Raw genomic sequence first — 23617 nt, forward strand, 5'->3', positions numbered from 1 at the left:
CACAGCATCGACAACTAGGCCCAGGCTTCTTTCTCGATGCCTGAAGCTCGAACTCTGCCTGAACCTCCCCTTGTGCCACTCCCCTTTTATACCCTTGGAGCCTCCTCTCTCGACACTTCGCTCGCCCCCCACTCCTTTCGGCCAATCCTCGTCCTCCACCAACGGTTGTCAACCGTCGCCCCAACCCTCACTTCCCGCCTTTTACGTTGTAAACCCCTCTTCCAATTCCGAGTGTAAAGTAGTGGAGTTGTGGAGGCCGACGTCCACCCCACCGCCCTCGCTGGGCAGATAGGGCGCAACGTCCGCCCACTGCGTCGATTGGCTCCTGCCAGGCCCCCGCCAACCGGGTGATCGCCCCCCCCTGCGCTAGCGCCCTCTCTGAGGGACATGGCTAAACTGCTGGCTCACCGCCGCAGAGTTAACCCACATTCTCCCGTGTACACCACTCACGCCAACGCGGCGCACAGCTGCACGACCGCACCCACACCTGTGTGCACGCTGCGGCTCCTCGTTCACTTTTCTGCGCACCCCACCACTCACGCTAACACGGCGGCGCTAACGCGGCGGTGCGAATGCGTGCGCACCTGCGGGCGATTATATCCTAACACGCGCGCACATGCTGCGGCTCCACGTTCACTCCTCTCGCAATGCATCGCTGCACACGCAGTCGCTCCACACACAAATCACTGACACCACACCGATGCTCTGTGCTAAATTTTATTCGCGGTGCAAATACACGCTACCTGCTGCCTAAGTGCCCAGTCACTCAAACCTCGAAGCTGTACTCACGGCATCGCACGGACGTGAGAGACGGAGGGAGGACGAGAGAAAACTTATCCTATCACAGCCTCGTAGCAGCACTCGCTGGCATCACATGGATGCCGCGAGCGGCTCGAGGAGGCAGGACAGCAGGGAGTGGGTCTTGACGGCTCAGAGGTTGAAGACAAGATACCCCAAAATCGTCCCGTGCTACTCTTTATTCCCTAAACTTCAAAGGCCCAGGGTGACGTCGTACCGCGCAGCCAATCGTGCGCTTACCTGTGCCATCGCTCATCTGCACCTTCTCTTCCATGGCCTAATCACCTCACTTCAAAGGGCCGGGATGGCGTTTGTACCGCGCGACCAATCATGTGCCTACCTACCTGTGGTTACCGCCCCCCTGGTACCGTGTCCTCCGTCGAGGGCGGCGGTGGCGGCGCCGGCCACCCACTGTCCCTTGTAGCTTGGTGTCTGGAAGGGCACCCGGCTGGCGAACACACACCCTGCGAGTGCGTATTCGGTACAAGGGCCGAGATGGGGGCGGCAGTGGCGCTGCTATTCTCCTGACCTCATGCTCTTCTTGCTTAATATTGCACTCTTAGTCCCCCCCCCCAATGTCGTGAATAACTTATTGCGGTTGGCCCAGTGAACCTTTTCTTTCTGCGCCCATACAATTTGAAGCTAACTTCGGGGCACTGCATAGTGATCTGTCCTGCGGGTGTTGGCCAATCTCCTGGCACCGGGAAACCGTGGGACTTTCCTCCTAGCGACCCTTCGGATAAAAACTCGTTGCGCCAGGCAATTCCCCGCCGGGACACTACGTGTGTGCGCTGCATGTGGGTGCTCAGTGTGTGCTCAGCGTGGGGCCAGGGGGGAGTCGTGGCACTGGCAGAGTTGCTCCGCGGCCGTGGCATCACAGTGTATAGTAGTGTTGAGTATAGTAGTGTATAGCAATGTATAGTAGTGTAGTGTATAGCAATGTATAGTAGTGTAGTGTAGTGTATAGCAGTGTAGAGTATAGTAGTGTAGTGTATAGCAATGTATAGTAGTGTAGTGTATAGCAATGTAGAGTATAGTAGTGTATAGCAATGTATAGTAGTGTAGTGTATAGCAGTGTAGAGTATAGTAGTGTATAGCAATGTATAGTAGTGTAGTGTATAGTAGTGTCGAGTATAGTAGTGTATAGCAATGTAGTAGTGTAGTGTATAGTGTAGAGCAGGGGTCCCCAACCCCCGGGCCATGGACCAATACCGGTCCGTGGCCTGTTAGGAACCGGGCCGCACAGCAGGAGGTGAGCAGTAGTCGAGCGAGCGAAGCTTCATCGGTATTTACAGCCACTCCTCATCGCTCGCATTACCGTCTGTGCTCCGCCTCCTGTCAGATGAGCGGCTGCATAAGATTCTCATAGGAGTGCGAACCCTACTGTAAACTGCGCATGCGAGGGATCTAGGTTGCGCGCACCTTATGAGAAGTCAGAATCCGACATTTATTTTAGTCCGCGCGTGGTCCACCTATTATTTTAATTACCACTCCCGTCCGCGCCTCTTTCACGCACTGCACACTTGTCTCGGTCACAGTTTTGGTAAGCCCACAAGCTAACGCTAGCCAAAATGAGTAAAAAACAAACGTCGCTGGAGAGCTTCTTTGAAAAGGGGGAAAGACCCAATGATGGGATAGCAGAAGACTCTAAGACTGCCAACATAAAGAAAGCTGCATTTAAAAGAAAATACCAAGAGTCCTACTTAAATTACGGGTTCATTGCCACAGGTGATTCACATTCTCCAAGCCCGCTTTGTGTAATATATGGCGACCGGCTATCCAACGAAGCCATGAAACCTTCAAAACTGCTTCGCCACATGGAGACCAAGCACCCTGCATGAAAAGATAAGCCTTTGGAGTTTTTCAAAATATAAAAAACGTGAACACGAAGAACAGAAGCAATTATTGAAGGCCACCACTTCATCAAATGTGTCTGCACTGACAGCGTCATTGTTAGGGGCTAACCGCATTGCTAAAGCTAAGAAGCCCTTTATTATTGGTGAAGAGTTGATCTTGCCTGCTGCTAAGGACATTTGCCGTCAACTTTTAGGAGAGGCTGCAGTTCAAAAGGTGGCACGTGTTCCTCTTTCGGCTCGCACCGTAACTAGACGAATTGATAAATAGTAGAGGATATTGAGGCACAATTGTTAGAGAGGATTAATGAGTCACCGTGGTACGCAATCCAGGTTGATGAGTCTACCGATGTTGACAACAAGGCAACAATGCTTGTATTTGTGCGATATATTTTCAGGAGCATGTGCATGAGATTATGTTATGTGCACTTTTGTTGCCAACCAACACCACAGCTGCAGAACTATTCAAGTCTTTGAATGATTACATATCAGGAAAACTGAATTGGTCATTTTGTCGGTATATGCACGGACGGAGCGGCTGCCATGACTGGACGGCTTTCTGGTTTCACTGCTCGAGTCAAGGAGGTCGCCACTGAATGTGAGTCTACACACTGTGTCATCCATAGAGAAATGCTGGCTAGCCGAAAAATGTCACCTGAACTTAAACGTTTTGCAGGATGTGATTAAAATTATCAACTCACGTCTGTTTGCACAGCTCTATGAGGAGATGGACGCAGAGCACAAATGTCTTCTCTTATACACAGAAGTGAGATGGCTTTCTAAAGGTAGATCACTGGCCAGTTTTGAGTTACGAGAGCCGCTCCAGGGATTTATTTTAGAAAAACAGTCACCACTGGCAAGACATTTCAGTGACACAGAATGGGTCGCAAAGCTTGCTTACTTGTGCGACATATTCAGCCTGCTCAACGTACTCAATCTGTCACTTCAGGGGAGAACGACAACTGTGTTCAAGTCGGCAGATAAAGCGGCTGCATTAAAAGCCAAACTTAAATTATGGGGGCGACGAGTGAACATTGGGACTTTTGACATGTTTCAAACATTAGCAGGGATTTTGAAAGAGACTGAGGCAGTGCCTTCTTTCTCCCAGCTGGTGCATGATCACCTATCTCAGCTTTCAAGAGTTTGAGCATTACTTCCCAACCATAAAAGACCCCCGAACTGGGAAGGAATGGATCCGACGACCCATTTGTGAATAAGCCAGGTGAATCGACTTTGTCCGTGCTAGAAGAGGATGAACTGCTTGAGATCGCAAATGACAGTGGCCTTAAAAGTATGTTTGAGACAACTTCAAATCTCAATACGTTCTGGATTAAAGTCAAGGCGGAATATCCTGAGATTGCCACAAAAGCACTGAAAAGCCTGCTTCCATTTGCAACGTCCTATTTTTGTGAAGCACGGGTTTTCTGCAGTGACAGCAACCAAAGCGAGATTACGGAGTCGACTGGACACAAGCAACACACATCGGGTGTCACCGTCTCCCATCACCCCCAGATAGTACAGTCTAGTTGCAAGGAAAACAAGCTCAGGGCTCCCACTGATTCTGCATTATGGTGAGTTGTATCATTATTTCATGATATATTACAATGTAATCATAATAGAAATAAAGTGCACAATAAATGTAATGCGCTTGAATCATCCCGAAACCATCCCCCCCACCCCCCCGGTCCATGAAAAAATTGTCTACCACAAAACCGGTCCCTGGTGCAAAAAAGGTTGGGGACCGCTGGTGTGGAGTATTAGAGTATAGTAGTGGTGTATAGTAGTGTAGAGTGTAGTAGTATAGTGTATAGCAATGTTTAGTAGTGATGTGTAGTAGTGTAGAGTGTAGTAGTGCAGTGTATAGCAATGTATAGTAGTGGTGTATAGTGGAGTGTATAATAGTAGCGTAGTGTATAGCAATGTATAGTAGTGAAGTGTATAGTAGTGTAGTGTATAGTAGTGTATAGTAATGTGGTATTCTATTATTTAATTAATTTTCTTTCTACGTGACTTTACCGAAAGAACCAAAGAGTAATGTAGTGGTGTATAGTAGTGGTGACATATGACGTCACTGTCGGGTCTGTATACACATGACGTCACTGCCATGTTGGGTCTGTATGCGTGACACCACTGCCTGTTCGGGATGGAGGCCACGGGGGTTGTCAGGTCGTGGCACTAGGAGTGACCCCGGCTGGACGCGTGACCGGATCCACGAGGGGGCCGGGGGCCCTGGGGGTCACGTGGTCAGGGAGTGGAGCCTTCTCGAAGGTTCGAGAAGGGGGGCGTGGTCAGGGTGTGGCCGGCCACGCCGGAGAGGTTTATAAGCGGGCTCAGCGTGCTGAGCTGCCGCTGTTGGTGCCTGGGATGAAGCCGTCGTATGAAGACTCTGAAGAGAGAAGCCTCCAGTCATCGTGGCCAAGCAGAAGCCTTCCTGGCTTGGCCACACTAAGTAGTACCCAGATAACCCCCTCCCCCCTTCCTCCCCCCTTAACTTGTATTTAAGGACTTATATCTCTTGGAATCTTGCCTCACTTGATACAGTAAATCTGGCTGTGACGGTCCCACGTGATGTCGGAGACTTGTGTTGCCTCCGAAACGTCGTGATTTATCATTTTATTTCTATTATTTTATTTTTATTATTTTTACCTACGTGACTTTACCGAAAAAACCTAAGAGTATGAATCCTTGCAGTCACGAAAGCTTCAAATCTAGAATTAGTACCCGAGTGTTAGTGAGAGTAGGACGTTGGTCACCACCTTATGTGTAGGGTGTGTTGCAGTTGTGTTAAATAGTGTTGCTTCCACACGAGTGTAAGTGCCTCTATCGAACCATTACAGAAGTATGGTACGTTGAACTTCTTTCGCACTGTACGCATTGCCAAGAACAAACTAAACACAACAAGCAGTTCTAATGAAATTAATGTTCAATCTAGAACCAATGACTCACTCAACCATCCGCCCATCCACTCAACCACTCACCCAGATCCCAGTGAGAGTTCCCGATGTTTATTTGCATCACGTGGTGAGGGTAGATGGTTCACACAAAGTCAAAGCTCCCCCCCCCCCTTCCCGCGTGGTGAAGTTCATCTTACACACCACACGATGCCTGCTTATTGTTTGAGGCTGAGTCGACCTAGGGGAGGGGGTCCCCAGGACAGGAATGGGCTCAGATAGTCGCGACCTATGGTGGCGGCTGTGCGAACCCAGGTCCCCGCTTTTGGGGGATTCGTAGCGCGGCGCTAACCGCTGAGCCACCGCTCCCCCCGCACACTCACACTCGCACACCCTCACACACATGAACTCACACATGAACTCACACTCACTCACTCACACTCACTCACACTCACGAACTCACACACTCATTCACACACACACTCACACACTCAACACACTCACACACACTCACACACACGAACTCACACACTCACACACTCACCACACTCACCACACTCACACACTCACTCACACACTCACTCACACACTCACACACTCACACACTCAACACACTCACTCACTCAACACACTCACACACTCACACACACACTCACACACTCAACACACTCAATCACTCACTCACACACTCAACACACTCAATCACTCACTCACACACTCACTCACACACACACACACTCAACACACTCACTCACACACTCACCACACTCACGAACTCACACACTCAACACACTCACACACTCACACACACTCACACACGAACTCACACACTCACTCACACACTCACCACACAAACTGAACTGACGCACACTCAGACAAGACTCTCCTCCCTCACTCCGTCACCCCCTCTGCCCCCTCTCACCCCGCAGCACCACTCTCTTATCTGCGTCCTCCATCTCTCCTCCCCCCTCCTCCCCCGCCTCCCCTCCACCTCCCTCCTCCTCCCCCACCTCCCGATCTTCCTCCTCCTCCGTTGCCGAAGCGACGCCCTCCTCCTCCTCCCCCTCCTCCTCCTCCCCTCCACCTCCCCCCTCCTCCTCCTCCTCCCCCTCCGGCCGTGAAGTTGATTTCCTCCAAATCCGGCCGCTCGTCCGTCTCCTCCAGGGTCCATCGCTTGGACGGAGGCCACGCAGCCTGCGCAGAGACACACGCAACCACCACAACCTTCATTTGTTTGATCCTCGCTAACTGGGGAGATGTTAACCACCTCGCCTGGTGTGCAGGAGGTCGTTGGGTTCGATCCCAAACCCTGACGATGCCTACTGCTGCTGTAGATTTGGAGTCTGTGTCTCTCTCTCCCCGTGGTGGTCACTACGTGGAATTTTGTCCAGTTTTTTCCCTCCACATTTAGAATCGACGTCACCACGTGATTAGAGTAGTTGGTCGCTGCTATAAATTAAAAAATCATGATAAGCCACTTGGGTTGGGCTATCATTTGTGCCAAGGTCGCTTCTGAAAGAGCTACAAAGCTCAATGGGCCTTACCTGGTAAAAGTAAAAGAGCAAATAGTTCAAGTGCTGCTACTTATGAAGGCCGTTACTTTACATGAGGGGGTGGGTGGCCAACACCACGCCCGGCCTACCTCTGTCTCGATCGTAGCGATGTTTACAAACCCCACCAGGTACTCATTTGAGGCCGAATCGACCTAGGGGAGGCCCAGGACCGGTTCAGATAATCGTCACTGGTGGTGTTGGCCATGAGCGGGAAATGAACCCGGGTCGCCAGGTTCATAGCGCAGCGTAATACTACTGCTCACCTACACAGGCACACACAACAACCGCCATTCGCCACTAAGTGGCGGTGACGTCACCACGACGCTTGTGCCAGGCTATGTGCACCTTGAGGCCACGTGAAGTGTCGAACGCCCGCTGGCAGGAGGTCAGGGGACAGATCCAGGTGCCACGGGTCGACTGACTGAGGTGACTGGCCGATACACCATCTGTGCCCCCTCTACTGTACCAACTTGTTGTGCTTTAGCCACCACGCGTTGTTGTGAGCGTCGCTCTTCTGCCCTTCAATGTTGCTGGAGGGTGACTGCCTCCAATTGCCCAGTAGCAGCATCTTTCACAAGCCTCCTCCACAGATGTCGATCTTGAAACCGCTGGTTCCAGCGGTGCCGTGCCCGTTCAGCCCCCTCTATCCGGCCGCACAAAAGCTGTTTAGGCATGCGGTGACCAAGTCATACAGGCTACATGACCCAGCCAACACAGTCTTGCCTGCCGGAGGAGCTCACCGATGGGACTTTGTCCAGATCCTTTCAAGGATTTGTGAGCTCCTTACACAATTCAGCCTGGTTAAACCCAGGATGGATTGTAGGCAGGCCAGCCTAAATGTTTCTAACCAGCGAAGATGTTCCATTAGGACGGGTCCACGTTTCGAAAGCGTAGAGAAGGGAAGGAATGACTGTGTGGCTCAGAAGACCCGAAGCTTCATGTGGAGCGACTGACCAGGTAGCTTCCACAAAGCGGTATGCAGCCAATGAAAATATAATGCCGATCAACTGCTTCGGAGTGAGACCTCTGTTGTCAAACCGAAGCCAGTCATGAGCTCACTGACCAGGTATGGAAAACTCTCCACTCTCTCCACAAATGCCCCATGACCTTTTGGAGTTATGGGGGTGGAGTGTTTGATAACACAAAATACTCCGGCAAGATCTTAGTTTCGGTGGGGCTGATGGTAACACCCCACCTCTTAAGTCGCACGCTGCAGGTTCAGCAGCAGCGCCTCCAACTTCTCCTCCAAGTGAGCAGCAATTATCAAATCATCGGCATACATAACGTGGCTGACCAATAGGGAGCCATCCCTTGACCGCACCCGGGCATCCATTAGCCTGTACCAGAAGGAAATTCTTCCGGTACAGCCATCGAAGGCTTCACGAACAACATGATCAAAATAGATGTTAAATAATGTGGGAGTCAAAGGACAACCCTGTCCCATCCCAAGGTGTGCAGGGAATGGCTCTGACTCCCGGCCACAGAGTTTTACCCTGGGCCTGCCCACCATCAAGAAGGTCCTAAATGATTGTGAGCAGAGTCAGGGACTCCAAAAGCACGAAGAACGACCCAGAGCCCAGGCCTACTGATGGTATAATAGGTCTTGACCAGGTCAATAAAGCAGATATGGAGGTCCTGTCGTAATCCCCGACACCTCTGCTGTAGCAGACGGACAGAAAATATGGCATCTATGCAGGACCACCCTGGCCTGAAACCACATTGGGGCTCCGCAAGCCTCTCCTGAGTGCCTGGCAAGGCGATGTTGAATAATCCTTGCCAGGACCTTTCCCGGCACACTGAGGAGTGAAATGCCCCTGTAGTTGTTACAGTCTGTGCGGTCCCCTTTCTTAAAGATGGGGAATGCCAGGGCATCCTTCCAATCCTACGGAACCCATCCAGTGGTTCAGACTGTTGTTATGATGTCATGTAGGGCAGTCTGTGCACAAACGCCACCCCCTCCCTCAGCATTTTGCTTGGGAGATCATCTCTGCCCGGTGCTTTCCTTGGTATCAAGACTCTGGATCGCCTTCTGTACTTCCTCAACAGATGACACCTCAGCCAGCCACTCACAGGGGGTGACTACTTCTTACAATATTAGAGGCACTTCAGCCTCAGCAGGGTCATCTCCAGTTTGCCCCATGATGTTTTCCAAGCTGAGGGATTTGCCCTCCCCCAAGACATCGCAGAAATGCTCAGGAAATCAGAAAACCTATTCTTGGGGGTCAGAGATCGGATCACCTTTCTTTCCCCTAATGATGTTGATAGGAATAGTGTTAAACATAACTTTTTTGATGGAGTTAAAGAGTGATTTGTGATCGTGGGCTGAGGCAGACTCCATCTCTTCAGCAACCCGCGACCACCACACATCCTTGCAGTGCCTCACGGCTCTCCGTATATCCGAGCGAAGGCTGCAGTAAGCCTCCTCATTCTCTGACGTGGCATGCTGTAGACGGTGAGAGTGCGCCTGTCACTTTTTCTCAGCCAGCCCGAACACCTCCTTTGTCAGCCAGGGTCTCTGTGGAGGTTTGGACCGTGTACCCAAAGCAGCTGCATGAGCCACAGTCCTAAACCTCACCCATTTCCCCTCGGCAAGAGGAGGAGGGGCGGGGACGATGCCAACCCCAGCTGCAGGCAATGATGAAATTCTTGCTTGTAACTTTCAAACGTTATCTGAGACTAGGCCACTGTAGGTTTGAATGGGATTCTGGATGTACACCCACCACCGGGGTGGAAGAATGGCAAGCGCATCTTACAGATGACACACAAACACAGTGACTCTCACCTTCATCTCCTCCACTTTGTTCTCTGGGACGTCAAAGCAAACTCCCTACACAGAGACAGGAGGACACGCTCGTGAGTACAACACACACTCACACACAGCAATACAACATCAACCACCTTTAGCCACTAAGTGGCGATGACGTCACCAACGGCATCTGTGCCTGGCCAGGTGCACTTTGAGGTCACATGAAGTGTTGAACATCTGCTAGCAGAAGGTCACGGGACAGACCTTGCAGGTGCCATGCGTTGAGCGACTGAGATGATTGGCCAATGCACCACCTGTGCCCCCCACTGTGCCAACTTGCTGTGTTTTAGCCACCCGTCGTTCTGCTCGTTATTGTGAGCATCGCTCTTCTGCCCTCTGTTATTGCTGGAGGGCGACTGTCTCCAACTGCCCAGTAGCGTCAAGGTGCACCTAGCCTGGAACTAGCCCAATACCAGCATCCTTCACGAGCCTCCTCCAGAGGCCGAACTTGACACCACTGGTACCAGTCATTGGCAAGTCTACTCAGCTCCACATCCTCCCGTACTGCATCAAACCACCTCTTCTCCAGCCCATGTTATGCCCGGTTAGCCCCCTCTCTCCAGAAGCTGTTTCCCCGTGTCTCTCTCCCTCCCCGTGTCTCTCTCTCCCCCCGTGTCTCTCTCTCCCCCTGTGTCTCTCCGCACCGTCTTTCCCTTGAGGAGCCTCATCCCGCGCACCATCTCCTCCGCGCGCTGCTCTCCCAGCTCCTCCTTGAGGGCTCTCCACGCCGCTGAGGAGTGGGACAGGGGCACTGAGGATCGGAGAATCAGCGTCGTGTAGCCCTGCACACACAGAGAAACGGAGAGAGATACACAGAGATAATTAGTGAGTGGTGTGTAGTGTAGTGTGTGTAGTGCAGTGTGTGTAGTGCAGTGTGTGTAGTGTGTAGAGTTGTGTGTAGTGTGTGTAGAGTAGTGTGTGTGTAGAGGAGTGTGTGTGTGCAGTGTGTGTAGTGCAGTGTGTGTAGTGCGTGTAGAATTGTGTGTAGTGCAGTGTGTGTAGAGTAGTGTGCGTGTGTGCAGTGTGTGAGAGACATGAACAGTGAGAGAATGAGCGTCGTGGAGCCCTGCGGCAGCCAAACACTCTAAACGCGCGATGTTGATTTTAAACGTGGAGGGGGAAACCCGGAGTATCCGGAGAGAGAGAGAGAGACAAGCAAACTCCAAATTTACAGCAGGCGTTGTCAGGGTCCGGATAGAATCCACGACCTCCAGCACTCCAGGCGAGGTAGTTAACATCTCCTAGCCAGCGCGTGTGAGTGACACTCCTGCCAATACTGCCGATGTGATGCTGATGTATGTGTGTTGAAGTTTTTTGGCACCGAACGTAGCCAACTACGCTAATGGGAAGTACGGGGGAAGGACAACAAACTAAACACAACAACGGGCAGTTCTAAGGAAATTCGTTTTCAATTTAGTAGTGGTGTAGTGTCGTATATAGTGTGGTATATAGTAGTGTATAGTAGTATATACTATAGTGTAGTGTACAGTAGTGTAGTATACAGTAGTTTATAATGTAGTGTATAGGAGTATAGTGTGTAGTCGGTTGTATGTCTGTATGAATGTATGTTGAATCTCTTTCGTGCCGTAACCTCGCAAATCGGAGGTAAAGGGGACAACGCTAAACACAACACAGCAGGAGGAGGAGGAAGAGAAGTGAGTGGAGTGAGAGGAGGAGTGAGTGAGTGGAGTGAGAGGAGGAGGAGTGAGTGAGTGGAGCAGTGAGAGGAGGAGTGAGTGGAGGAGTCAGTGAGTGGAGGAGTCAGTGAGTGCGTGAGTGCGTGAGTGAGCGAGTGAGTGAGTGAGCGAGTGCGCGAGTGAATGCGTGAGCGAGGGAGTGCGTGAGCGAGTGAGTGAGTGAGTGCGTGAGCGAGTGAGTGAGTGAGCGAGTGCGCGAGTGAATGCGTGAGCGAGGGAGTGCGTGAGCGAGTGAGTGAATGCGTGAGCGAGTGAGTGAGTGAGTGAGCGAGTGAATGCGTGAGCGAGGGAGTGCGTGAGCGAGTGCGCGAGTGAGTGAGTGCGTGAGCGAGTGAGTGAGTGAGCGAGCGAGTGCGCGAGTGAGCGAGTGCGTGAGTGAGTGCGCGAGTGAATGAGTGAGTGCGTGAGCGAGTGCGTGAGCGAGTGCGTGAGCGAGTGCGTGAGCGAGTGCGTGAGCGAGTACGTGAGCGAGTGCGTGAGCGAGTGAGTGAGTGCGTGAGTGAGTGCGTGAGTGAGTGAGTGCATGAGTGAGTGCGTGAGTGAGTGAGTGCGTGAGTAAATGAGTGCGCGAGTGGACGACCTTGAGGGATGTGAGCAGGGACCTGTTGTCGTCTCCCTCGTACCCCGCGAGCAGGGAGAGAGCGGCCGACAGCAGCTCCCAGGGGTCTCTGTGGGACAGCATCTTCTCCACGGAGACACGGAAGCGCGAGACGACGCGAGCAGAGACAGACTCCAGGGACCTGTGGACACGGGGACAGAGACACGGGACCGTGAGACACGGGGACAGAGGCACGGTGAGGAGACACTGAGAATGATGGTGGTACTGTAGCACTGGTACTAGTATCAGTGGTACTAGTACTGCTGGTACTGGTACCTGATGACGTCCTGTGTAGAGGCAGCGAGGACCTCATTGGCCGAGGGAACGGCGATTCTCTTGAACACGAAGCCCTGCACAGAGACACAGTGACACAGAGAGAGTGATACCGAGACACAGACACACAAACACAGACACACAAAGACACAGAGACACAGAGACACAGTGACACAGACACACAGAGACACAGTGACATAGTGACAGAGACACAGTGATACACACACCCACTCAGACACAGACACACAGAGGCAAGAACACTCTTACCCTCTCTCTCCGTATCGCACCGCCTCGCTCTCTACTGCCCTGAGGGCACCAGCGTGTATCCCTCTCGCTCTCTACTGCCCTGAGGGCACCAGCGTGTATCCCTCTCGCTCTCTACTGCCCTGAGGGCACCAGCGTGTATCCCTCTCGCTCTCTACTGCCGAGGGCACCAGCGTGTATCCCTCTCTCTCTCCGCATCGTACCGCCTCGCTCTTTACTGCCCTGAGGGCACCAGCGTGTATCCCTCTCGCTCTCTACTGCCCTGAGGGCACCAGCGTGTATCCCTCTCGCTCTCTACTGCCCTGAGGGCACCAGCGTGTATCCCTCTCGCTCTCTACTGCCCTGAGGGCACCAGCGTGTATCCCTCTCGCTCTCTACTGCCCTGAGGGCACCGGCGTGTATCCCTCTCTCTGCGTATCGTACCGCCTCGCTCTTAACTGCCCTGAGGGCACCAGCGTGTATCTCTCTCGCTCTCTACTGCCCTGAGGGCACCAGCATGTATCCCTCTCGCTCTCTACTGCCCTGAGGGCACCCGCGTGTATCCCTCTCTCTCTCTACTGCCCTCAGGGCACCAGCGTGTATCCCTCTCTCTCTCCGTATCGTACCGACTCGCTCTCTACTGCCCTGAGGGCACCAGCGTGTATCCCTCTCTCTGCGTATCGTACCGCCTTGCTCTCGATTGCCCTCAGGGTTCCAGCGTCTCTCTCCTCGTAGAAGCAGATGGATATCCCGGTCCTGCCGGCCCTCCCGGTGCGCCCACTGCGATGGATGTAAGACTCCACATCCTGCACCAGGGGTAAAGTGTGAGAGAGGGGGAGAGAAAGTGAGTGGGTAGGTGAGTGGGTGGGTTAGTGTGTGTAGGTATGTGTGTGCGTGTATGTGTATGCATGTGTGTGCATGTGTGTGCGTGTGTGTGCGTGTGTGTGCGTGTATGTGCGTGTATGTGTAGCAGTTAGCGCGCTGCGCTACGAACCCGGCGTCACGGGTTCGATTCCCGCTCACGGCCAACAACCAGTGACGATTGTCTGAACCGGTCCTGGGCCTCCCCTAGGTCGACTCAGCCTCAAGTGAGTACCTGTTGCGGCGTGTAAACATCGCCACTGGGGAGACAAAGGCGGCCGGGCGTGGTGCTGACCACCCACCCCCTCGTGTGCTGTGCCGGCCTTCATAGGTGCTCGCTAACAACACTTGCCCCTACAGTCTGTTAAGGCTACATGGGGGATCTTTGTTTTTGTGTGTGCGTGCGTCCGTACGTGCGGGGGCTGGCACTGCACCACGAGCTCCACCTCCGGCACGTCGAGGCCGCGAGCTGCCACATCGGTGGCCACCAGAACGCGGACGGCACCGGAGCGGAACGCGCGCAGACACGCCTCCCTCTGCTGTTGTGGTACGTCACCGTGCAGACACTGGGCCTCCTGTTAGACACACAGACACACAAACACTGAGACATAGACACTGAGACAGAGACACACAGACACACAAACATTGAGACACAAACACCGAGACACTGACACACAGACACTGGGCCTCCTGTTAGACACACAGACACACAAACACTGAGACACAAACACTGAGACACACACAGACACTGGGCCTCCTGTTAGACACATAGACACAGACACACTGAGACACAGACACTGAGACACACACACACCAAGCCTCCCGTTAGACACACAGACACACACACACTGAGACACGAACATACACATTGAGACACACACACAGACACCGAGCCTCCTGTTAGACACACAGACACACACACACTGAGACACACACACACCAAGCCTCCTGTTAGACACACAGAAACACACACACACTGAGACACAGACACTGAGACACACACACAGACACTGAGCTTCCTATTAGAGACAGACACACACACACACTTACACACAGACGCTGAGCCTCGATGGCCCCCACTGTGCGGTACAGTGTGGTACAGTGTGGCAGTGTGGTACAATGGTACAGTGTGGTACAGTGTGGTACAGTGCGCCACCGCACCTGCGCGATGGCCGGGCTGAGCGCGAGCTCAGCCGCCTCCCTCTTGGTCTCGCAGAAGACGATGGCGCGGCCTCGCGACGACCCCACGGAGGTGACCCCGTGACCTCCCGATGACCCCACGGGGCTGACCCCGTTACCTCCCGGTAACCCCGCAGCGTAGACCCGCAGCACGGAGCCCAGGCAGACGGCACGCTCCGAGCGTGGGCAGCACACGGCCAGATGCTGTGTCCGAGAGACACGGAGAGACACGCGGTGAGAGACACGCGGTGAGAGACACGCGGTGAGAGACACGCGGTGAGAGACACGCGGTGAGAGACACGCGGTGAGAGACACGCGGTGAGAGACACGCGGTGAGAGACACGCGGTGAGAGACACGCGGTGAGAGACACGCGGTGAGAGACACGCGGTGAGAGACACGCGGTGAGAGACACGCGGTGAGAGACACGCGGTGAGAGACACGCGGTGAGAGACACGCGGTGAGAGACACGCGGTGAGAGACACGCGGTGAGAGACACGCGGTGAGAGACACGCGGTGAGAGACACGCTGAGCGGTAAAGAGAGACGATGAGAGAGACATGTGGGGAGACATGCAGTGAGAGACACAGGGGGGAGGGGGACACGGAGACAAGGGGTGAGACAGACACGGGCGGAGAGAGACATACAGTGACACACGGAGGAGGGGGTGGGGTAGAGAGGAGGTGGGGGGGGACGTGGTGAGACATGGGGACGCACACTTCATATACGCTTAGACCGTCACCAATCTAAAACCATGAACCATTTTTATTTCACCAGGTAAAGGCCCCACTGAGCTGTGTGTAGCCCAACGAAGTGGAGTATCACCACGGAAGAAATTCATGGCTGTGAAAACTCTGAATGCATGACGCTGTTTCTAAACGCGGAGGGCAAAAACCCGAGGACCTGGAGAAAAATCCACACGACCACGGGGAGAGAGACTACACATTCCGCAAGGAGTGGCTAACCCCATATCTGCATTTGTCATCAATATGCTAAATTTCTCTGTTATGTAAACTCCTTTGTCAAGGCTCTCTCCCCTCCTCCCAACCAGCTTAAAATACGCTGCCAAGCTTAGCAGTGTTCATTGGAGCGTTTTATTTCCGACAGCTCTGTTTCTTCACCTGAGGATGGCTGCTTGCGTTGTGGCCGAAACGTCGCGAGAATTTAATTTAATTTTTATTATTTTATTATTTCCCTTCTACGTGGCTTTACCGAAATAACCAAGAATATGAATCCCTGCAGTCACGAAAGCTTTAAATCGAAATCTCCTAGCCACTACGGCGCCCAATCATTCACCCGCTCATCTAAACTGACAAAGACAAGTGCTGTTAGAGAATCGCAGCACACGAGCGGGGTAGAGGTTGCCAGCACCACGCCCGGCTGCCTTTGTCTCCCCTAGTGGCGATGTTGAGAACATTGGCTGCCTGGGCATGCGGTGGCTGGGCACGTGGGCCACAATGTGACCCAGCCAATGCAGCTTCCTCGCCTGCCACGGGAGCTCACCGATAGATCGCCTGCCAGAGGAGCTCAGTGATGAGCCCCTCTGGCAGGCGATCTATGAGCCTCACACTGCAATCCAGCCCTGCAGGTTAAACCCAGGAACGATTTTGTAGGGAGACCAACCTGAATGTTTCAAACTGGCGCAGACGTTTCTACACACACACAAAGATCCCCTGTCGAGCCTTAACAGACTGTTGGGGCAATTGCTGTTGGCGAGCAGCACCTATGATTACCGGCACTCTGGTAAACGAGGGGGGGTGGGTGGCCAGCACCACGCCCAGCCGCCTTTGTCTCCCCAGTGGCGATGTTTACACACCGCACCGGGCACTCATGTGAGGCAGAGTCGACCTAGGGGAGGCCCAGGACCGGTTCAGATAATCGTCACCACTGGTGGCCGTGAGCGGGAATCGAACTCGGGTCTCCGCCGGGTTCGTAACCCAGCGTAGCGCTAACCAGTGACACGACTACTCCCCACACACACACACCTACACACGCACCTACACACACACCCACACACATACTCTGCTCACCTATCCACATACCGGACAAGTAAACAATAACCTTCCGGGAATATCCACTCACCTAGACACAGACCCACACCAAGGTAAAGACATAGCTAGCCCGCGTAGCCTCAACCGACTGTTTGGTCAAGTGCTGTTCGTAGCAAGTAGTAACAGCGATGAAGGCCGGCACAAGGTGGGGGGGGGGGGGTGGCCAGGACCACGCCCGCCCGGCTTCGAGGCTGAGTCGACCAAGGGGAGGCCCAGGAATGGTTCAGATAATCGCTATCACTGTTGTTGGTGGCCGTGAGCAAAAATCGAAATCGGGATGCTGCCAGGTTCATAGCGCAGCGTAGCGCTAATCACTACTAGACTCCCGTTCCCTTAACTACAAAGAATAAGGGTCCCCCATATAGCCTGTAACAGACTGTTGGGGCAAGTGCTGTTAGCAAGCAGCACCTATAAAGGCCGGCACAGCACACGAGGGGGTGGGTGGCCAACACCACGCCCGACCGCCTTTGTCTCTCTAGCGGCGATGTTTACACATCGCACCAGGTACTCATTTGAGGCTGAGTCGACCTAGGGGAGGCCCAGGACCGGTTCAGATAATCGTCACCACAGGTGTTTGCCGTGAGCGGGAATCTAACCCGGGTCGCCGGGTTCATAGTGCAGCGCGCTATCGGCTACACCAGCACTCCCCACACACTCTCATTCACACACACACAGACACTCTTTCACCTACATACAAGAGCCAAGCGCGCCCCCACATGCCCCTTGACAATTGCGGGAAATGGAGATTAGATTTACATCTCCAACAACCGCAGTGCACGTTGAGTCAAGCTCAGTCAAGCTTGCAAGCAGACTCACACACACACCTCCACACGTACACGCATGCACCTACACATGTACACACACACCTACACGTGCACACTCACACGTACAAACTCACTCGTACAGACACGCAGATTCACACAGACACAAGTACACACACTCAAACATGTACACACAGACAAGTACTCACACACTCACATGTACACACGGCCAGACACACAAACACTCACGTACACACACACTGACACGTACACACATTCACACACAAACACGCACGTACACACACACTGACACGTACACACATTCACACACAGACAAACACTCACGAAACACACACACACACGTATACAGACACACATACACACAGAGCCACACATCCACACAGAGACACACATACACACACTGACACACTGACAAGACAAATATTCCCCGTATAGCCTGTAACAGACTGTTCGGGCAAGTGCTGTTATCGAGAAACTATGAAGGCTGGCACGACACACGAGGGGGTAGGTGGCCAGCACCACGCCCGGCCGCCTTTGTCTCCCGAGCGGCGATGTTTACACATCGCACCAGGTACTAATTTGAGGCTGAGTCGACCTACGGGAGGCCCAGGACCGGCTCAGATCATCGCTATCACTGATGTTGGCCGTAAGCGGGAATCAAACCCGGGTCGCCGGATTCATAGAGCAGCGAGCTGATCGCTACACTACCGCTCGCCCCACACACAGACACACACACAGACACTCACTCACTCGCGCTCAGATTCTGAGAAGCTGTGACAATGGGGCTGCTGCTGCTGCTCTGCTGGGGGGGGGGGGTTTACAGGAACTGAGTGACAAGAGGAAGTCTCAGCTGGGACTCAACATCATCAACATCACAACTCAGCATCATCAACAACATTGTCGTTGTCACCATCACTCAACATCATAAACATTATCATCATCACCATCACTACTCAACAACATCACCACCACTCACGACCACTCACCATTATCAACATCAACACTGACCACCAACAAAACCACTCACCATCACTCAACAACATCACCACCACCACTCAACATCAACACCATCACGAACATTACAATCACTAACATCAACACCACCACAATCACTCAACATCAACACAAACATCACCACTATCACAAACATCACCACTACCGCCACCATCAGAGGGGGTGACCATGCGACACATTCAAGGCTGAGCACACTGAGAGGAGCAGAGGTCGCAACCGGGTACCCGATACCCAGCCGGGTACGGGTAGGCCGTGAGTCACTGGTGAGTAGCCGTTTGTCACTCATTTCGGGTAGGGTACGGGTAGGGAACGGGTACCCATTTGCGACCCTGGTGCGGCCGGGTACAGGTACGGGTAAGGAATCAAAACCCGTTTGCGACCTCTGCTGAGAGGTGAAGGAGGAGGACGGATCCTCCGGATGTGCCGATGATGCCACTGGGAGGTGGCCATGAGTCGGGAATCGATTTGCATGGCCAGAAATTTTTGCCCGCCCACCCCCAGCACGACGGACACACAAAGACAAAGCTGCCCCAGGTAGGCCACATAGCCCTGTGGGTGGGCCAAGTGCTGTGAAGCGAGCAGTATCAGCGGCAGCGGTGGCAGTGAAGGCCGATCGCCCAGTGGCCTCACTCACCAACTCTCTCGCTCACTGATCCACTCACTCAACCACACACCCACCCATTCACTCAGCCACTCATCAACTCACTCACCTACTCAACCACCCACTCACCCACTCAACCACCTCACTCACTCACTCAACCACCTCACTCACTCACTCAACCACCTCACTCACCCACTCAACCACCCACTTATTAACCACTCACCTACTCACTAATGCACAAACTCACTCACTAACCCACCAACTCACTCGCTCACTCACCTACCTCACTCACTAATTCGCCAACTCAATCACGAAGCAACTCACTCAATCACTTACTTACACACTCACCCACTCAATCACTCACTCAACCACTCACTTACCCACCCGCTTACTCACCCAATTACTCACTAATCCATTCACTCACACACACACCCATTCATACACCCACTCCCCCACTCACACACCCAACCACTCACACACTCTCACCAACTCAATCACCCACACACTCACTCACTCAACCACTTACTTACCCACCCGCTTACTCACCCAATTACTCACCCAATTACTCACTAATCCATTCACTCACCCACACACCCATTCATACACCCACACCCCCACTCACACACCTAACCACTCACACACACTCTCACCAACTCAATCACCCACACACTCACTCACCCACCAGCACTGGGGAGAGACAAAGGCGGCCGGGAAAGTGTTGCAAGCCTCACCACTCACTCACTAACGTTGCCCTGACAGCCAGCGACGGCTACATGGGGCTGCTTTGTATGTGTGGGTGAGCGTGCAGCGCCACCTGGTGTTTGATTGAGTGCAGGTGAGTGAGTGGGTGTGTGGATGAGTGCGTGAGTGCATGGGTGAGTGCGTGAGTGTATGGGTGAGTGAGCGGTTGAGTGAATGGGTGGGTGAGTCGGTGATTGTGTGAGTGAGTAGGTGGGTGAGTGCGTGGGTGAGTAGGTGGGTGAGTGCGTGGGTGAGTGAGTAGGTGATTGTGTGGGTGAGTGCATGAGTGGATGAGTGAGTGTGTGGGTGAGTCAGTGATTGTGTGGGTGAGTGAGAGGATGAGTGAGTGTGTGGGCGAGTTGGTGAGTAGGTGTTTGTGTGGGTGAGTTGGTGAGTGGATGAGTCAGTGTGTGGGTGAGTCAGTGATTGTGTGGGTGAGTGAGTGGATGAGTGAGTGTGTGGGTGAGTCAGTGAATAGGTGATTGTGTGGATGAGTGAGTGTGTGGGTGAGTTGGTGAGTGGATGAGTGAGTGTGTGGGTGAGTCAGTGAGTAGGTGATTGTGTGGGTGAGTTGGTGAGTGGATGAGTCAGTGTATGGGTGAGTCAGTGATTGTGTGGGTGAGTGAGTGGATGAGTGAGTGTGTGGGTGAGTCAGTGAGTAGGTGATTGTGTGGGGTGAGTCCCTGTGTCTCACCTGCACGGTGGTGGCTGCTCGGGTCTTCTCAGTGCCCATGAGGTCCACACGTCTCCACGTCTCCTTCATGAACTTCTGGGCGACCTTGAACACCCAGGGAGGGCACGTGGCTGAGAAGAGCAGAGTCTGTGGGTTGTTTTCTGGGGATGCTGCGGAGACAAGGTGGGGAGACACGGTGGGGAGACACGGTGAGAGGGACACGGGGAGAGAGAGACACAGCGAGAGAGACACGGAGAAAGATGCGGGGAGAGAGAGAGACGTGGGGAGAGAAATACACAGTGAAACACGGGGCGACACACACAGGGAGAGACACATGGGGAGAGACACACGGGGAGGGACAAACACACACAGAGAAAGACAGATTGCCTCTCTCTCTGTCTCTATCCGTCTATCTCTGTCTATGTCTCTCCGGCCGTCGCTGGCACTCACCCTTGCTGTAGATGCATCCCAGGATCTCCTCCACCTGATCGGCAAAGCCCATGTCCAGCATCTGGTCCACCTCGTCCAGCACCACGTGGCGTACGCCATCCTCCTTCCCTCCGCTCTTCTTTGCCCCCTTCTTCTCCTCCTTCTCCACCTCCTCCACCACCTCCTCATCCTTCTTCTTCTTGATGGAGTCCTCCTCTTCGTTGGTGTGCTTCGCGCGGAGCCTCAGGCCGTGGTTCTGGATGAGGTCGCGGAGTCGGCCCGGCGTGCCCACCAGCACGTCCAGCCCAGAACGGATCTGCTGCACTGTGGGGGTGAGGAGAGGGGTGAGGAGAGGGGGGGGGGGGGGGTGAGGGGGGAGAGGGGAGCGCGGCGAGACGCGAACAAAGATGCCACTGCGAATGGTGATGGTGATCACCATGGTGAGTGTCCGTACGAGTGAGTGGCAAGTAATTAGCGAGTGGTGGAGCGACACACTCTGGGGCCCGTATGCTGTGCCCCAGTCGAAGCAGGCCACGCGTAGAGGGGTGAGTGAGTGTCTGCGTAAGTGAGTATCTGTGTGAGTGTCTGTGCGAGTGTCTGTGTGAGTGTCTGGGGAAAGAACTGTGATCCAATCTCTGACCCCCAGGAACATGTTTGCAGATTTGCTGAGCATTTCTGTGAGGTCCTGGGGGAGGGGATATCCCTCAGCCTGGAAAACATCGTGGGGCAAATGGGGATAACCCTGCTGAGGCTGCCGTGCCTCAAATATTGGAAGAAGTAGCCACCCCCTGTGAGTGGTTGGCTGAGGTGCCATCTGTTGACGAAGTACAGAAGAGTCTGAGACCAGGAAAAGCACCCTGCAGAGATGATCTCCCAAGCAAAATGCTGGATGGGTTCTGCAGGATTGGAAGGATGCCCTGGTGGTCCCCCACTTTAGAAAGGGGGACCCCCCACAGACTGTAACAACTACTGGGGCATCTCCCTCCTCAATTTGCCGGGAAAGGTCCTGGCAAGGATTATCCAACATCGCCTTGCTAGGCACGCTGAGGAGCGGCTTGCGAAGCCCCAATGTGGTTTCAGGAAAAGGCAGTCTTGCACAGATGCCATATTTTCTGTCCATCTACTACAGCATCTTTGCTTTATTGACCTGGTCAAGGCCGATGATACCATGAGTAGGCCTGGGCTCTGGGTTGTTCTGCATGCTTTCGGAGTCCTTGACTCTCTACTGACAATCAATAAGAACTTCTTGATGGAGAGCAGGCCCGGGTGCTACTACGTAGCCGGGAGTCGGAGCCATTCCTTGTTCATCTTGGGGTGCGACAGGGATTTCCTCTGGCTCCTACATTATTTAACATATATTTTAACCACATAGTTTGTGAAGCCTTCGATGGTTGTACAAGAATAATTTTCATTTGGTACAGATACAATGGGAGGCTAACCGATGCCCGGATGCATTCAAGGGATGTCTCCCTATTGGTTGACCATGTTATGTATGCCGATTATATTATCTGGTGATTTCTGCTCAATCAGAGGAGGAGTTGGAGGCCCTGCTGCTGAACCTGGAGTGTGCCACTAAGAGGTGGGGGCCTTACCTTCAAAACCACCAAAACTAAGCACCTGCCTGGGTATTTTGTACCATCTCCACCCCCAAAACTCCCCATTGGTGATGGGGCAGTTGTGGAAAGAGTGGAGAGTTTCCCATACCTGGGAAGTGTGCTCATGACCGGCTCCGATTTAACAGCAGAGGTCTCACTCCGAATCAGTCGAGTGGCATTATCTTTTCATTGGTTGCGTAATGCTGTGTGGAAGCTGCATGGTCTGTCGCTCCACACGAAGCTTCAGGTCTTCTCGGCCAGTCACGCCCTCCCTTTTCTACACCTAATGGAACATCTTTGCCGGTTAGAAACATTGAGGCTGGCCTGCTTATGATCCTGGGTTTAACCAGGCTGAATTGTGTGAGGAGCTCACAAATACTTGAAAGATCTGGACAAAGTCCCATCGGTGAACTCCTCCGGCAGGCAAGGCTGCGTTGGCTGGGTCATGTAGCCCGCATGCCCAGCCACTACATGCCCAGCCACCGCATGCCTAAACAGCTTTTGTGCGGCCGGCTAGAGTTTGCTAAACGGGCGCGGCACGGGCTAGAGAAGAGATGGAGTGATGTGGTACAAGAGGACGTGGAGCTTAGTGGACAGCGATGTCAAGATCGGCCTCTGTAGAGGAGGCTCGTGAAGGACGCTACTGAAGAGTTGGAGGAAGTCGCCCTCCAGCAACAACGGAGGGCAAAGGAGCGACGCTCACAGCAACGAGCGGGACGCTTGGTGGCTAAAGCACAGCAAGTTGGCACAGTAGGGGGCACAGGTAGTGCATCGGCCAGTCATCTCAGTCAGTCGACCCATCGCACCTGGGTCTGTCCCGTGACCTCCAGCCAGTGGGCGTTCGACACTTTATGTAGCCTTAACGTGCACATAGCCTGGCACAAGCGCCGTGGCGATGTCACCACAACTTTGTGGCGAATGGCGGTTGTTGTTGTTCTTGTCTGTGTGAGTGAGTGTCTATGTATAAGTGAGTATCCGTACG

At 53.4% G+C, this 23617-nt stretch overlaps 1 protein-coding gene across 1 annotated transcript in view; it reads right to left on the reverse strand.

Annotated features, from left to right (window-relative positions):
• Positions 1-5640: 5640 nt before the first annotated feature.
• Positions 5641-23617, reverse strand: part of LOC133359388 (nucleolar RNA helicase 2-like) — a 34132-nt gene continuing 16155 nt past the window's right edge. The window contains exons 8-18 of the mRNA XM_061577788.1: positions 21062-21364; positions 20633-20781; positions 14735-14956; positions 13987-14148; positions 13399-13518; positions 12473-12546; positions 12179-12338; positions 10546-10683; positions 9878-9922; positions 6087-6736; positions 5641-5976 (exon numbers count right to left, since the gene is read on the reverse strand). Of these exons, the coding sequence (XP_061433772.1) occupies positions 6482-6736; positions 9878-9922; positions 10546-10683; positions 12179-12338; positions 12473-12546; positions 13399-13518; positions 13987-14148; positions 14735-14956; positions 20633-20781; positions 21062-21364 (1628 nt within the window). The 3' untranslated portion in view covers positions 5641-5976; positions 6087-6481. The remainder of the gene's footprint in view (positions 5977-6086; positions 6737-9877; positions 9923-10545; positions 10684-12178; positions 12339-12472; positions 12547-13398; positions 13519-13986; positions 14149-14734; positions 14957-20632; positions 20782-21061; positions 21365-23617) is intronic.

The sequence above is a fragment of the Lethenteron reissneri genome, chromosome 65 (genome assembly GCF_015708825.2).
Source record: "Lethenteron reissneri isolate LAM-NWPU_2019-01 chromosome 65, ASM1570882v1, whole genome shotgun sequence".
Taxonomy (NCBI): domain Eukaryota; kingdom Metazoa; phylum Chordata; class Hyperoartia; order Petromyzontiformes; family Petromyzontidae; genus Lethenteron; species Lethenteron reissneri.